Source organism: Cyprinodon tularosa, unplaced genomic scaffold (assembly GCF_016077235.1).
Source record: "Cyprinodon tularosa strain WSP-4 unplaced genomic scaffold, ASM1607723v1 ctg121, whole genome shotgun sequence".
Classification (NCBI taxonomy): domain Eukaryota; kingdom Metazoa; phylum Chordata; class Actinopteri; order Cyprinodontiformes; family Cyprinodontidae; genus Cyprinodon; species Cyprinodon tularosa.
In genome coordinates, this window is record NW_024038015.1 from 1,862,501 (window position 1) to 1,879,565 (window position 17,065).

At 38.9% G+C, this 17,065-nt stretch overlaps 1 protein-coding gene across 1 annotated transcript in view; it reads left to right on the plus strand.

Moving 5' to 3' along the window:
* The window catches only part of mrpl23 (mitochondrial ribosomal protein L23), a 72,627-nt gene extending 68,376 nt beyond the window's left edge, over nt 1-4,251 (plus strand). Inside the window, exon 5 of the mRNA XM_038275726.1 lies at nt 3,441-4,251. Coding sequence (XP_038131654.1) covers nt 3,441-3,605 — 165 coding nt within the window. The 3' untranslated portion in view covers nt 3,606-4,251. The remainder of the gene's footprint in view (nt 1-3,440) is intronic.
* The last annotated feature ends 12,814 nt before the right edge of the window (nt 4,252-17,065 follow it).

The following is a 17,065-nucleotide window of genomic DNA, read 5'->3' on the forward strand; positions in this document are numbered from 1 at the left end:
ACCAGGTGGTTTTTTCCACGCATCACCATCGCTTTTAATATGTGACTCCATGCGTGCCCATCTCACAGCTGATGTGAAAAACATGGTGAAACAAATAAACGCTGTGCTCGCCGTTATCCCGTGGGTCTGACAAAGGAACTTCAACCGCTCGACATCAGTGTGAACCGGCCGTTCAAAGTAAGGCTGCGAGCGGCGTGGGAGCGATGGATGACCGACGGAGACCACAGTTTCACGAAAAGTGGAAGGCGGCGCCATGCAGGCAAGTTACGCCACCGTTTGCGGATGGATTGTTGATGCTTGGACTAACATGTCTGCTGGCTCTGTTGTTCAAGCTTTTGCAAAAGCTGGCATTATTTCTGAGGAGCCGCGCTGCACGGAAAGTGACTCTGACAGCGAAGAAGGGGAAACTGGCATGTCTGATTTAGCGCAGCTGTTTAATTCAGAAACAGAGGATGATGACTTTGATGGGTTTGATTAATAGTTTGTAATAAATACTTGAATAAAGCACAAACATACTCAGTTTTGCTCCCGCTTTATTTTTCTACCTGAAAACTTAATTCAACAGCAGCCACTGGGCCAGGTCTCCTCCGGGTTCACCGCGGCGGCTGGCAGGTGTTTTTCATCTAAATAATCTCAATCTTGCAGCTATATTTGCTGTGATCAGTGGGAATAAAGTAGTTTTAATATGTTTTAAGTGAGAAAGTCCACCTGAAAACTTGATAATTGCAGTCAGTTCATCCAGATTATCTATTTCTGTCGGAGGCGCTCAGACCCCCACATACCAGCGGTGCACCGACAGTAGAAATCCCTTCATCAGCAGCCTCTAGGCCGGGTAGCCTCCGGGTTCACCGCGGCTGGCAGGTGTTTTTCATCTTAATAATTTAAACTGCAGGCACCAGGATACCGGTAATAAAAGCAAACATATTCCATCGGCAGGTTTCAGGATTTTAAGTTAATTTAGGAGTAATCACAGCGCTGTGTCATCTGCGATGTGTCTGTCTCACGGCCAGCTCCCAGGTTTGATTAATACTTTGTAATAAATACATGAATAAAGCACAATCATACTCAGTTTTGCGCCCGCTGTATTTTTAAATACGTAGTAGAGGTATTTAAATGTGGTAGAGGACATTTACCTGTATATAAGAAACGCGCCCTATAGTCCGGTGCGCCTTATGTGTGTGTTAAATACAGAAATGGGACACATAACTGAGACTGCGCCTTTTAGTACGGTGCGCCTTATGGTCGTGAAAATACGGTACAAATGACTTTTAATCTGTAGTTGATCGACCCCCAACCCCCCCATTAGTTCAAATGGAATATTAGGAGCAAGGGGGAAATAAGCAGAAAGTAGAAAAACCTGCAAACGTGGTATCCTCCAATCAAGAATAGCTGAACCTTACAGTCATCTGGACAGTGAGTCCAGATGACTTGAATTTTATCTCTAGAACTTGCCCAGCCATTTTAATTTATCAAAGCACATCATTTTAGTTAATATACTAGACAGTAGATCTAGTATTAAATAAGCTAACCATTTATAACAGTTTTGGAAGTCCACAAAGGTGGTAACCATTTCCTTTAAGCTGGTCAATAATCCAGTATCAACTTAGGTTTCAATATAGTTTTGTTCTATAATTTTGATAACACATTTCCAATATTTACATGTATACATTGCAGTCTCTAAACCTATTTGTCAATATTTTGTGCAGTTTGAAGTATTACATTTGAAGAGCTTGAGGGACACTCATTACATTAACTAAAAACGTACTAAATTCCGCAGAATTGCCTTGTATGAGATCACAAATAAACTGGATATGTTGGGGAAAGACTGTTCAATAGTTTGTGATAGATTTTGAGACAGTTGCTTTTTGCAGTAACTGCAGTACAGTGAAATCCACTGGGCTTCTTCTGGTCTGTCCACTGTGTTTCTCAATGTTGGCATGGCAATGGTCAAGAGAACTACTGCTCAAACGATGTGGAAGACATATTAGACTAATTTTATTGTCATTTTGTATACACAATGTGTATGCAAAGCAACACTTTGTTTGGTACAGCTCTCATGACATCTCCATTTCTTAAAACACGGTGATCAAATGTAAACATAAGACTGTGATATGATTTAGTTTTTCCAACATTTAGCTCTGTTTTTTTTTTTTTTTTTTGGTGGTTGGTGTGCCACAGTAGTAGCATGGTGACTACAGCTGGCCAGAAACAGTCACCAAATCGACAAGTTTTCAGTGCTAGCCTGTGTGCGTATGGTGGTTTCTTTTATAGACTTAAGTTGTTTGATGGGTGAGATGCAGCATGGAATGGTTCAGTTGTTAAACTTTTACAGGTCACTGGCGGTGTATTGCAGTATAAATGCGTGGAGCTCCGTTATCCTATAGTGAGGTTCAACAAGAAGTACAAAGATAACAGCTAAAGGACAACCAACTGAGCAGTGGACCGAGGCCAGGTTTTAGCTGTAAGGTTTCCGGCTAGAAATTGATGACAGTTGCTTTTATGGCTAAGAGAGCTCAGGATTGTTCGATCGTCAGTTTCTCTAACAGAGAGATGAGGATTTGCAACAGCGGATATAAAGGTAAGTACAGAGTAGCAGGAGCTAAAACACACCAGGGTTAAACAGCATTTCATCACATAACTAATGGCAGGTACAAACTTAATAAGACTGAATGCTAAATCAGGATGTATTTTAACAGAGTATGGGTTAACGGGTGTTAACACATGTGCAACCATCTTATAGGACCTTTTTAATAATTTGCATCTCTGCCCCAAAATATTTTTTTTCTTCTCAGTTGAACCGTACAGGTTAAATGTCACAATATTTTAGTTTTTTTTTTTCACTAATGTAATATGGTCTCTTTCTTTTTTTGTTTTTGTCACAAAAATGACCAGGAGTGTGTACGTTTTTGAAGTTTTCCTGTGTGGATGATTAATTGTTAGAGTAGCTCTTGTTGCCAGGTGTGCCTGGAAGAAACAGAGTGATGCAATAGACTGGTGGGCATACCTGCACTATATTATCTCTTATATTTTATTTAACATTCTCTGTGTGTGTGTGGGTGTGTGTGTGGGTGTGTGTACTGTACTATATAGCACCCTGACACAGTCTACAGTTGAGCCAGTAATGCATTAGCTATGGCCAGAGATGGGTTGGTAGGGAATAAATAATGGATGCCATCCTTTCTTTTAAATAAATCAGGACAAGAGATACAGAGAGAGATTAACTGGGGAAGAGAGTTGGAGACATTCAGTGCCAGATATAAAGAAAAACTTTGTGTAGCTGGAAGAGAAATAAAGTGGCAGAAATGGTTTCTTGCATTCCAGACGGGTGTCTCGTTTCTTCTGTTCATGTTTTATTAATGGACAATCAGCTGAAATCTAAAATGCAACTGTTCTCAAGTGAAACGCAAATATTCACAGTTTATTTTATTTCTGCTCTTCAGGCACAAGGCCAGACATTCACCTTCCCAAACATCTTTCCGGAAAAGGACCAAACGCCAACAGAGGGTTCGATGGAAGAGATGCAGGAGAAGTTCATGGAGGACGAGAAGCAGAGGCAGAAACTTGACCCCAGGAGAGGAGGGGTCACCGAGTGGTTTGGACTCTGAAGCACAGGGGGGGTATTGATTTGAAATGCTACCCCTCTGATGTCACTTATATTTTTTCTGCTGAAATATGAGCACGTTGTGAAAAGGAATGTGTGGATTATGGCAGACATGTACTCAGTTTGTTTGTAAGGCTGGAGTCCAGAAACCAAATTCATAAGAGAATTGGAGAAGGAAGACAAAGGCAAGGCCTCATCTTTAACAAAAGCAGCTTCCTAACCATTTTGTCCATCGCCTCATATAAGCGTGTAGTCCCATATCTCTTCCCATATATATGCCGTTTTTCTTTCTTTCTTATGAAAGTATCCCTCTTATCTGTCACCTCTGTCGTCCCCTCTTCTTTTAATGTTTCTGGGAGATACTTGATCGCCAGCCACACCAGAAAGTAGGCATAATCCCTGCTGGTTGGATCCAACTGCCTGAGCAGCCACATCATCTGAGTTTGGATAAATCACCCCAATTTGGTAAACAAAAAATAGGATGTTTCTGAAAGCAGATCTAATCAGTTTGCTGTCGCATCATTTATTATTTTGTGGTATCTGCTTTTGCCACAACCATGAATAAAATCTGTACCCAATGTTGGTAGCGTGTGTATAAATGTTACAGTTGTTTTATTAAGAACTATTAAACTCTCACCTTTCCAAAAGCACTCTGCTTACTGCCTGCTCTCTCCCGGCTGCCGTGCTGAGAAATTGGCACTTAAAGATACTGTTTGCTGTGCAAGCTGGCCTTCGCAAGTGCCAATGTGGTCTTGGTAGCTGTTTTGACAAAATAATGATGTGCTTTGAATTGGGCCAGTAGAGGACTGAGTTCTCTTACCGTAAAAAAGCCCATAAAGCAGAGGGTGGGAAGACCTCTTCTAGGCTTGCTCAGACCCTCCATTATGCTGAGAGGCCGAAGTTACAGTAAGTGTCCCCAGCTATGACCACTAATTTCGGCTGGCTAACAGAGAGGGCCGGTCCTACCCTCGTTCAGCCAACTCATCTATCGCTAAGGAGAATGTCAATATTGATCTTGTTGGCCCATTGTCTGCTGCCTGGAATCACTGGCCAGTCCCCCCTCACCACCAACCCCCCGTCCTTCACCACCGATACTGTAAAGCAATCAGTTTTTGAACATAATAGGGTTCTAGTTCCACCATAACTCTAATCCTTTCTGTCTCTTTCCTCACTTTTCTCTCCTCCTCAGTCTCTCCTGTTGCTTAGTTTGGAACCGCTGACAAACAGCTGAACAACCAGCTAAGAAGGGAGACCAAATTCCTTTTTTGTTTCTCACCTCACAGCCTGAACAGACTTCTTTATGGAAGTTGGATAATCAAGTTCTGATGTTTGCCAAGCCATAATCTTTCCCCGTGGCCCTGTTCTTTGTGCTGGGGATACCCTGTTCCTCTTAAAACAAGCAACACATACGTACCTTACACAATTGTTTCTCATTAAAGTCTTGATTAAATAACTTTTTTTTTTTATTCTTTTGAGAGCTTTAGTCATGTAGTGTTTTGCATCAATATTTTTTTTTTTTATGAAATGAAACATTTACAGTTTTTCCTTAGACAAACTTCAGCGTCTGAGATTAAAAGTAAAAAGACATTGCTGAAAAAAGAAAGTGGGAAACGGTTTGGTGTGAAACAAACCAAAAGCAAAGATGGATTAAGATGGTCTTATATGTTCATAACAAAGCTCTCGAATTTCTGATCGATCTAAATTCGCATCCTTATCCAGGGTCATGAGATTTGGTTACTGGCCAAAAGGACAAGATCGTGAATACAAGCGGCGTAGGGTGGCTGGGTGCACCCTTCGAGATCAGGTGAGGAGCTCAGATACCTGGGGAGAGCTCAGAGTAGAGTCGTTGCACCTCCATGTTGAAAGGAGCCAGCTGAGGTGGCTCTGGCATCTGTTTTGGATGCCTCCTGGTCGCCTCCCTCGGGAGGCATCTCCCATTTGGAGGAGGCCTCGTGGAAGGCCCAGGACACGTTGGAGGGACTATGTCTCTGGGCTGGCCTGTTGTCGCCTCACGGTTCCCCCAGAGCACCTAGAGGAAGTGTGTCTGGATTGGGAAGTCGGTGCATATCTGCTTAGACTGCTGCCTCTGCGACCCTGCCCTGGATAAAGTGGAAGAAAATGAGTGGATGGATATATGTTCATATCAGTCGATTATTATATTTTTTCACTCTTCAGCTGCAAGCTTATGTATATAACTAATGTATTTTTGATTGAATTATATGTAAAAGTCAATGCAACATTGTTGCATTCATGAAGGCTGCAGGTGTCTATCTTAGCATGCTACCTAGCATTGCAGCGGTCTGATGTTTACGTTTAATTTGATTCATGTCTGTTGTGTCAGGACAAACGATAAAACATGGGAAAACTTGAGAACTGACTTAAGACACTGCTGGGCGTAGGATGATGATGCACAATTTTAAGATTTATATTATAAATGTCTGAGAAGTGCTGGAGGCCTTTATGTTCAACCCACTAGGAAAAAGATTTTTGTAGCTACCTTAAAATGCAAGGTTCAAATTATTTAGTATTTCTCTAGCTGCTTTAAACATCCAATGGAAAATATGTTCTGCTAATACTTGAGAAGTGGCTCATGCAGATTGAATGGGTAGCATCTGTAAACAACATTTTTCAAATTTTACAATGGTTTCACACTTGGTTTAGGTCTGGAGTTGGCATGGTCAACATAAGATCTTATATGGTTTGGTCATAAACATGGACTGTTCTAGATACGGGCTAACCGGGGCCAGATCCCCTGATCTGAAGAAATAATACTAAAATATGTATCAATATGCTATGCACTAGCACAAACACATCCCTTGCACCCATCAATTTTATTTAGTTTTTATTCTTTTATAGTTTTATTTTGATTAGAATTTAAATGGTTTTACTCAAGTTTTAATTTTGAATTGATTAAAATTTATCATTTTCATTTCCAATAAATCAAAACCGTGCAATTTGTGAGTCATAAATGTAAACTGATAAAATATTCTAAAAAATATCTTTGTTTTATAGCTAATTTGATCAAAAATACTATAAAAATATTCCACTTGTCAAACCTAATATTTATCAACTCATAGAAAATTAATGTTTCTAGGATCTGAGTTTTTTTAGTTCTCTTTTGCGTTTAACATATTTTGATGCTCTAAGGTTATGAAATATTCAACGATGGTTAGACAAATAATACATCTTACAACCACACATCCCCACAAATGTTATCTGATTTGAAGGATTATTAAGACCTATTATGTTTCTTTGATTTTTTAGCAAACATGTTACAATGCTAAACTTGAAGGTGAAAAAGTAAGAGCCAAAATGTCCAAGAAAGTCAGTTTTTACATTGAACTAAAATGTATGCAAAAAAAAAACTATCATTTCAAACAGGTATTGAAACTTGTTTTTGATTTATTCATTTTTTCTTAAATATGACATTAAACAACTAATTTAATGGGTGAAATCTTTGAAGATTTGCAGGTTTGACTGCAGTGAATTTCAGTTCATTTTGTTTTTGCTTTTTTGCTCCCGGTTTAAATACATTTTTTGCAAGCTTATTAAAAATATTTTGATTGAAATATCTGCCATTATGCACTTCTTTGCCTTTCTTTAGGTCTATGAAAGAATCTGGAGGCTAAATTATCAAGCTTGCATATGCACAAATTTAGACCTTGTTCCAAATATTCTAGCCATTTATCAGGGTAAAGCTCAAGCAGAGTCAGTGTCTATATGGAGGTTTGAGTAAATATGACATACGTTTTTATGGCTTGTCAGCTTTATGCTTTTCACATCACCAAAATATCTGTACAAATCAAAACAGTCTTATTCCGTATGCAAATATTTTTTTTATGCAGCATCCATTTCTTTCAAAGACGAGCAGGCATGCCAGGCAATTGCTATTTCAACCGAACTCAAAATGAGTGCAGGCAGCTCCCGATTCATATTTGATCTCTTCTGGTGAATAGTAAAGCAGCACACGTTGTGTAATTGCAGAGGAAAGAGAAGAGCAAGCTTGTTTCGTGTGAGATGCAGAAAGCTTGCGAAGGCCGCAGTGAGACTGCAGGTGGTGAGGGAGTGAGATGACATCACATCACTAAGAAAATGCTGAGCTGGATTTAAGGGCTACCGGATAAAACGGGTCTTATCCGACACTGCTACACCCCCCCACCCCCTTCGCCTTTCACTTTCTCCTGAGACGTACAGTACAGGTTGTGTTCTCATCCCTACATGGTGAGTTAATGGAAGGGGGGTTGAATATTTTAAACTGCTCCACTCGCCTTCCTCTTCTTGCTCTTCTATCTTTTTTCCTCTTTCTTTAACTGTGCCATTAGTAGAGTGAACACATGACCCTGTTTCTGTCACTGCAGTCCACTTTTGGAATCTGCATGACATCATTTTGTATTTTTGGGATGAGTGGCAGTACAGTGAGTGTCTTTTCTTCCTCTCTGTAGCTGAAGGAGGCTGCAGATCTCTTCTTTGTGGCTGTGATAACAGCCTCTCTGTAAAGGTCTGCAGACTAAAAGCTATTTGCATCCCGTAGATCTTAAAGAGTTCATTTTATGCAAGAAAGACCAATACGAGTCGACTGTTGCACATTTTAAATAAGATCAAGGTTAAAAGAAGAAAAACATATTTTACTTTCATCCCTCCTTAAAATTAGACCATTACTACCACTATCAGCCTCGTGTGCAGATGCACAGACTCCCACACACTTATGTTCACTAAGACAACCGGGATTGCCTGCTGAGGATTCTGACGGCCTCTCTTGGACTATCGCCATATGCATTCCTCCTTCCCCAGGTTGCCGTTGGTTCATCTGAGATCAGGCGGTGCACTCTGTCACCCCTTAAGTGAGTTCATACATACACGTATGTGTGTGTATGTCTCTTCTAGTGTGAGTCCAAGTTCTGCATGCATCTTTAAAAGTTATCTTCAGTGCTTTTGCACATACAAAGGCATGTTGGTATGATTTTATTCATTGCTTGTGAACCACTCACCCATGCAGCAAATTACCATGATATGGCCCCTCTGTGCGGGGCCGACTGCTTTCACTACTGTGCATGTTGGTTTAGAGCCAGGAGCAACAAGTGAAAGGCTGCAGAGCAGAAAACATGATAAATGCTTGTATCGATGCTTGGATGAAAATAATTGAATGTATAATAGGAAGTGATTAGGATACCAAAATAATTTAATATTTTTATTTGAGTAAAAAAAAATGCCTTACCAATAAATTACTCAAGACAATATTTGATTCAAAGGCTATTCAAATACTGTGTAACTGTTCATAGCATATGTTTTACTATTTTAAATCATGTAACAAGACAATCATGGAAAACATTTCTCCATTTTCCGCTCCATCATGAGAAAGACCCCAAGATATTTGAACTCCATTTGAGGCATGTACTCTGACAACCTGAATATAAACTCTTCACAGTATGTTATCTTGAAATCCCCAAATTAAAGTTTAGTAGCTAAAAGTTGGATTAAAACAATGAAGCCTGTGTAGCCAAAAAAAGGATGCATTTTAGGTAAATAGTGTCTTGATAGAAATAGAGAATCCCTTTAATGTCCCACAACGGGAACATTGTGATGTTACAGTATCATTTCAGCAAAGGTAGTCACACAAATGTTGACCTTACAAGTGCAAATAAAAATAACAAAATAAGTGGCTGTTAAAAAAAAAAATAAAAATTGTACTGTAGTGTTTTTACAAATGTTAATACTGTGCAGTTACCCGAAGAATAAATAATCAATATACAGCTGTGGACATTTTTACAGTAGTGGATATGGAAAAATAGCAACACTAGAGATGTGCAAAATGACAGCAGCATCTTATTTAAGTGACCAGTAATGCTTTTGTTCCTTTTTTTAGTACAATTACGTGCGAAGGCTTTACCATTAAATCATGGGGTCCTATAGGCCAGGCATCCCCGACCTTGGTCCTCAAGGCCCCCTGTCCTGCAGGTTTTAGAGGTTTCCTTGCTTCAGCACAGCTGATTTTAATTGAAAGCTGATTAACAGGCTTTTGATCTACTGCAATCATTATAATCAGCTGTGCTAAAGCAGGGAAACCTCTAAAACCTGCAGGACAGCGGGCCTCGAGGACCGAGGTTGGGGATGCCTGCTGTAGTTGGGGCTTCAAAAATTATTTTTAATAGTATAGTAGGTAACTATGCCCTTTTAATCCAACACATTGGGGTTCTTTTGATATTTGGTTACTAAAGCATTATCTGAAAAATGTGTTAAATAAAAAACTATTACCTGGACGAAGTTCTATACACACCCATAATGTGATATGGAAAAGATTCATATGACCTTACAAAATAAATATAGGCTTAAGTGAAATAGTATTTAGTTAGATCAGGGAAACTATTGCTAAGTTTTACTTATCACTCACATTTATGATGGAAATAAATATTTTTAAGGATAATTTTGACGGCTGTGCAGCAAGTAGCTGTGATAGTTAAACGATTGGAAAACGGGTGTCAAGACCAACTTTAGTGATCTTTAGCATTAAAATGCCTTTTAGTGAAAAATCCAACATTATGTTCAATCAAAACCAAGAGAGGGAATATGAAAATTTTCTGCTTTTATTTGTGTTATTTTACTGCATAATGACAGACCTGTGCTGTCACTAATGTCTCTTGATTTAATCCTATTATTTCTTCTATAAACTAGTCTTTGATGTGCCCTGAATTGTTATTATATAATTGAACTTAATTGTATGGATTTACCAACTACCATTCCTCAAAAATGAAAAAAAAAAAACATCTGATATATAAACATATCTGCAGTTAGAGAATTATTTAGAATACAGCAAATTTACAAGAAAACTACTCAGAAACTCACATATACATTTTATTCTATGAGACAGAAACAACTATACAGTATGCCATATTTATCTATGGGATTATAGGGTAAATAAATACTCTTAACCAACTGGTAGTTGACACAAAAGAATAGCTGGCAACTATGTGTGAAAAGGAAGAATATATATTTTGACTGCTCATCTCTGCTGACAATCTAATTCTCTACAGAGTGGGTGGTCCTTTTTCCTGCCAACTGTTTGGCCCATAAATTTTCATTTCAAATTACTTGATAACTGTGATACATACACGAGAAAGAGAGAAGGAATAAAAGGCAGCTGGTTTAATCTGTACAGTATGCGTGCATGTCAGAGAGAAGAACATGAGTTCAGCTCTACAGAAATCAACTGGGGCCTGGCCACCCATCTGGACAACAAAGCACTTAGCTCCGGTCTATACGCATACACATGTGCTCACTCGTCAGTGAACCCCTCGCCAGTGGAATCATACTGGCGGGAGTCTTTGCCAAGTCAATAACACAGACTGATCCCTGATGCTGAACTTCTTGGAAGTCCTGGCTGGTCCCAGCGCTTCATGTACCTGTACAGCAGTCCAGCTGCTGCCTGGGTAAAAGGTGAGTTGAAAAGATCAGCGAGTCTATCACCCCTCCATTCTTGCCCGCAGGTCACCCTGACTTGAAACACACTTCAGAGGAGAGATCATGGGTACAATGAGCCTGTGAGATTGGGTGCATTCATTTCCTTGGATCAATGAGCTCTTATGTACTTTCAGTTTTATTTTTGTTTTTTTTCCCTCGTACTGCACAATGACATTGGGATAAGCACATTTTAAAATGACCTAATCGAAATGCCTTGATGGAAATGATATGACAGGTGAATTGATATGTATTCTGCATGTGTGCCTAAGAATAAGATGGTTCTGAAGAGGGTATCTCAAAAAACAGATTAAGGTCTAAGAATGCATGGGTTAGAAGCATAACGGAGGCTTAAGGCTTCATATTACTTTCAAACAATAGAGGGTGCTGAAATTATACATGGACCTATTACCTATGTTTTGTTTTGTTGTTAACTAAAATTTCCATTAATTTCGTATATGAACTGGTGCGAGACAAGGATGACGGTTAGAGGAAAAAAATATAATAGTGTGTAGAAACCGCCTCAATGACTCTTAAGTAGCAGGTCAAAATATATGTGGTGCTTTTTTCCCCCTTCATATTGCACATTCAATGGATTTACGCCTCATTTACCAAAATACATTTTCAACTACAAGCAATTACACCTACATATGAGGAGAGGATTGTTGGTACCCCCTTGTTTAAATAATGAAAACCCAAAGTGTGTCCACTAATTAGGTGTCTACAATCTTTTAATCATCAGTGGGCCTATAAACAGTGCTATAGGTAGTCACTGTGCTGTCCTGTGACATTGTATCACACTCAACATGAACAAGAGGAAGTAAAGGAGTTGGGATTGTCTTAGGAGATTAAATAAAATATAGATGACATGTTATAGATGAAGGCTATCAGACCATTGCCAATCAACTGAATGGTCCTTTGACTACAGCTGCACACATAAAAAAAAAAGGTAAAATCCATGGGACTCTAGCCAACCTCCTTGTATGTTGGCACAGAAGAAAATATGATGACAAATGAAAAAGATGGATAATACAAATTGTAACAAAAGGAAAAATGTCCAAAAGACATTAAAGTGGACTTAATGGGAGACGACCAAGGAGTACGCGACCAATGAAAACAAATCATAAAGCCACAGTAGAATCTACCAAACTACATGTTGATAAGCCACAAAGCTTCTGTAAGAATTTCCTATGGACAGATGAGACAAAAAATCTAACTTTTTGCCAAGGCATATCAGCTCTATGTTCACATATGAAGAATATCACAAAAAGATAACTGTCCCTACTGTGAAACGTGGAGGAGGCTCTGTTTTTTACTGGGGCTGTTTTGCCTCATCTGCCGCAGGGTGTCTTGAATCTCTGCAGAGTAGAATGAAATCTCAAGACTATCAAGGGATTCTGAGAAAAATGTGCTGCCCTGTGTCAGAAAACTTGGTCTCAGCTGCAGGCTACAAACACCAAAGAATGGCTAAGAGGAAAACATCTGACTATTCTGAAGTGGCCTTCTATGGGCCCTGACCTAAATCTAATTGATCGCCTTCGAAAAGCCCCCCTTCAAACTCGAGACAAGTGAAGCAGTGCCCATGAGGAATGGGCCAAAATCCCTCCTAAGAGATACAGAAGTCCCATCGACATTTGCAGGAATTATTTGATTACCTGATGATTGCCTTAAGAGGTTGTGCAACACAATAATAAGGGTTACATCTTTTTGTTCAGACCTTTTTCATGAGTTTATTTTAAAAATATATTTTCTGTTGAACTGAGCTGAAAAACCATGTCTGATTTGCAGTTGTTCGTTTTCATAAAATGTCTATTAATTTGGTCAGATTCAAGTTATTTCTGGGACCACTATGGGGGCTTCTAATGCATGTGTCCACATACTGTATTTAAATTGAGTAGTCACCACCTTGGTGTTGGGTCACATGTCCCAGGGGACATATGTGGCTGAACAGGGTTGGCTATATACCCACAACTTTTTAATTGTAATGACTCTTTTACACAGATGCTCCCACCTGGTTGTGATGGACCATGGAAAATCATCTGTCCTTTAATGTAGTATAAATGCATAGTATGTTAGTACTATTTCAAAAGATAGATATTAAAGATATATATTTAAAGGTGTGTATACATGCTGGTCATTCGATTTTGGTTTGAAACTGGAAATCCAAATTCGCAAAAAACAAACTGTTTCCTTAGTTTAAAATAAATAAAAAAATAAAAAACAACTAAAATAAAGAGCCCATTTTATGTTGTCTTGTTTTGAAACCCCAAATCACCAAACAAAAATTTGACCTGTTATCCGTTCAATTCCAATACGAAAAAGGAAAAATAAAAACAAATCTAGGTGTCCTTTCCCGATTCAGCTACCTAACTCATCAGTCACAACTATTGACATAGTGCAATACTGAAACTTATTCATACAATCGCATCCCTTCGAACCTCCAATAAATCTCCCTTCTTATTAGGCATACAGCACAGGTACTTCCAGCTAAGAACATTGCTGTTCTGCACCAGAAAGTAAAAAAATGAGCCTCAATACAATGCATTTGTGTACTGACAGTGAGATTGCCAAACTGGCAACAATAACTATAAATACAATGTTCTAACAAAAATGAATGTTGCAAAGTCTCTTTATGCTAGTCCTACGACTGCTTCTGGGTCACTAACAAAAGAAAACAGAGAGAGGACTTGAGCGGGAGCTGAATCAGGAGGAACTTTAAAATAATTAATGTTTTTTTTTGTTTGTTTCCTGATCTATGATCTCAAAAGTACACAACAAGAATGGATTTGTTTTTTTTTCTGATTTGTTTTATTTTATTTGCGAATCAGGAAAGGGTTAATTTTCTGATTTTGGATTTCTCATCGCAAAACCAAAATTAAAAGGCCAGCATGTACACAGACCTTCAAATGGGACATTCCTCTATATCTGACATTGAATAATAGTCTGAGAACTCAATATGCGACAAGTCTTATGAATGTGTACGTGTGAAGCAAGGAATAAAAAAATAAGCCTTTCCCTTCCCAAGAAAACATCAGGGCCTTGCTAAAATATCCCCAAAGCTTGTGGGTTTCACTGTTAAGGTCTGATGAAGACAAACTTGTGTTGTGTTTAATTCCAAATAAGATTCAGACTTCACCTATATAACACCATATCCACAGGGGAGGATGAGAGCAGCATCAATATTTGGGTTCATTTTTCCTCTAACTAACATCTAACTTTACAAATGACCTTGTCAGGTTTATGAACTAATCCTGACAACAAATCGGTGGGCTTTCCTAAGGGGAGGCTGTAAATAATTAATGTCTTTACAGTCTGGTTGGTTTGGAAATCATCTGCTCAATATAGCTGGCAAGCATGGCTAAGTCAACATGTCCGATACTGCCAGATCTATGCCAGAGAAGACTAAAGGCTAAATTTAATAATTAAGGTTGGTTCAGGTGAGCATCCTGAACCTAGAACTTTGTTGAAAAAGGTTTATGTAGCGGTTTTGTTTACACTGTAATAGATTTATTTTTCAATTGAGGTCATTAACATGTCTTAAGGAGAGTTATTTGTCATGGTCTCAAATTTTTACGTCTCAAAACACTACAATTTATGTAGCCGATCCAGTTTAATTTATAAGCAATTTTTTGCACTATCAGACTAACATGCAGTACAGAAAAAAGAAAAATTTCAAAACTATGACAAATAAGATATACAAACTAAGCAATACAAATTAATTAAATAATATTAAGAAAACATGCGAAAATATAGTGTAGCTATTCAATATCGACTGTATAGGTAAGATACAGACATTAATGGTCATAATACTGGCATATGGTTGGTAGAATCAATCCATCCAACTCATCTCTGGTCTTAATAATCCAGATATGTCTAAAACATTGACCACTTGGTCTAGCATCTTTGTTTACATCCATATTGGCTAGACTCCAATTATGTCAGAGAATGACCCTATAAGCGGATATAATGGCGATAGCGCTTAGCCAATCAAAGTTAGATCAACCATTTCTGGCTCCAACTCAAAAAGTAAAATGATGAATTATTATCCTTTTTTTGTTTTATTTTTTGGATGGGATTTACCTAAAATTGTTAACTTTTCAGGCCTAATGAGGACTGAACAGTTTGAATGGTATGTCCTCTCTGACACTGTTCAGAGCATGGGTACTCAAATAGTGTGACCTGAACTTCACTGTTTGACTGGCATTGACCTGAGCAGAGTTCAGGAGGCAGCGCTTAAACTGTATCGGCTGAGTTTATCAAACTGAGGCCAACTTATTGCCCCAGGCTTGTCAGTCTAAGCTCAACTAGTGTGGCCTTGGCAGATGGAGGGGCCTCCGAGTGATTGAGGATGTGTTTGCTTCACAGGCTACAAAAGAGGCAAAGGTGGCGGCATAGTTTGTGCAGATGAGACGACTTGGTTTGGAGAGCCAGTAAAAACTGCTTTCATTACCTCTCATATGCCCTTATTATCTCAATCCAAGGGAAGGATAAAAAAGTGGAAAAGAGAAGAGTTTAGTGAAGCCAACAGGATACAGGCAAGATGCTACTATTCACATTTTTTCCTATTATCATTCTTTACACAATGAGATGAAATGTAGCACAGTCTGTTTGATTACCTAAATACCTCAATGTATGGAGCTTTGCAAATGTTTCATCTACTTTGTTAGGCTTTTATCTGATGTGTTAAAGCCAAATAGTATAACTGCAAAGTAGCGGGGACATTGTAGGAAGGTTCCGATTTGTTTTCAAATGCCTTTAGAAGTAACTTTATTTCAGAGAGTTCTACTGAGTCTTCATCAATCTCAATAGAATTCTAGTTTTTTTTTTTTTTAATGATGGGCTTGTGTGTGTTTCTTTTCTTTTTTTAAATAAAAAACATTAGCCAACAGCATTAGAAATATTTGTGACAACAGCAGACGAAGCTCCCAAACTTAATGTTTTTCAGTGAACAACTGCAATTCTTCCAAGGAACTGATCTGCTTTAACTGATTGGGTGGACAAGGAAGCCACTAACAGCCCATGCAAATGGTAACTGGAAGAGTTGCAAAGATTCACCGCTCAGGTGGGAGAATCTGTTGACATGACAACCACAGTTTTCTGGTCTTTTCCACAAATCTACCCATAATAAAACAGTCAGAAAGGAAGGCCATTGTTCAAGGAAATCCATAAATTGTATTTGCTTGTTAGCTTAAAATATAAGGCAATACAGCAAACCTATAGGAGACCCAGTTTGACTGACCTTGAACTATTTGGCAAAATTGTCCGTCTGTCTGTCTGTCTGTCTGTCTAAAATGTTAGAAGAAAAATTTATAGGATGAAAGAAAGGGAGTCTTTTCGTCTGAAAGGTGGTGTGGTTCGGGTTAGATTGTGGTTGAAGCCTTGAGAGAGCAAGATGGGAGGCAGTTGGGAGGCGCAGGGGGCAGGCAAGGCAGCACATACCAGCAGCATTCAAATGGAGCTCCCATTGGGAGGTTTACGCTTCAAAATGGTTTCCTGTGACGTGGATTGTGTGTTTGATTTGAGCTTTGAGGGGTTTGTGTTATTCTCAGGAGGGGAGAATCTAGCACGCTCTCATTTCCGCACTACCAACAGCCAGCAGAAAGTTGGCAGGCCAAAACAGGGGGATTGTAAAGACAGATTTTTCTCTCCCTACTAGTACAAACCACATTTTTTTTCCTGGTTTTGCTTTTTTGCCATGTTTTTCTGCTGAGCCTGCTTTAGGGCTAAGCTTGCATATTGATAGATAGTTTTTAATAATTGGTCCCTGTAAGACCTTGGTCCTTGCGTAGCTTTCTCAGGCTGCTTGATTTTTTGCTGATCAGAAAATACCCTCAATATGTATGTATTCCGATGGGTTTGCACATTTGCTGCCTGGCACACACGCATGCATCAAAGTAAAAAGAACAAGCAAGTTTGCACGTATACAAGTGCGCATGCTGTCAAACACATGCCTCAGAAGTAATTGCAAACAATGGGTGCCAGCTGGGCAGTAGGTGAAGCAAGAAGCAAAAA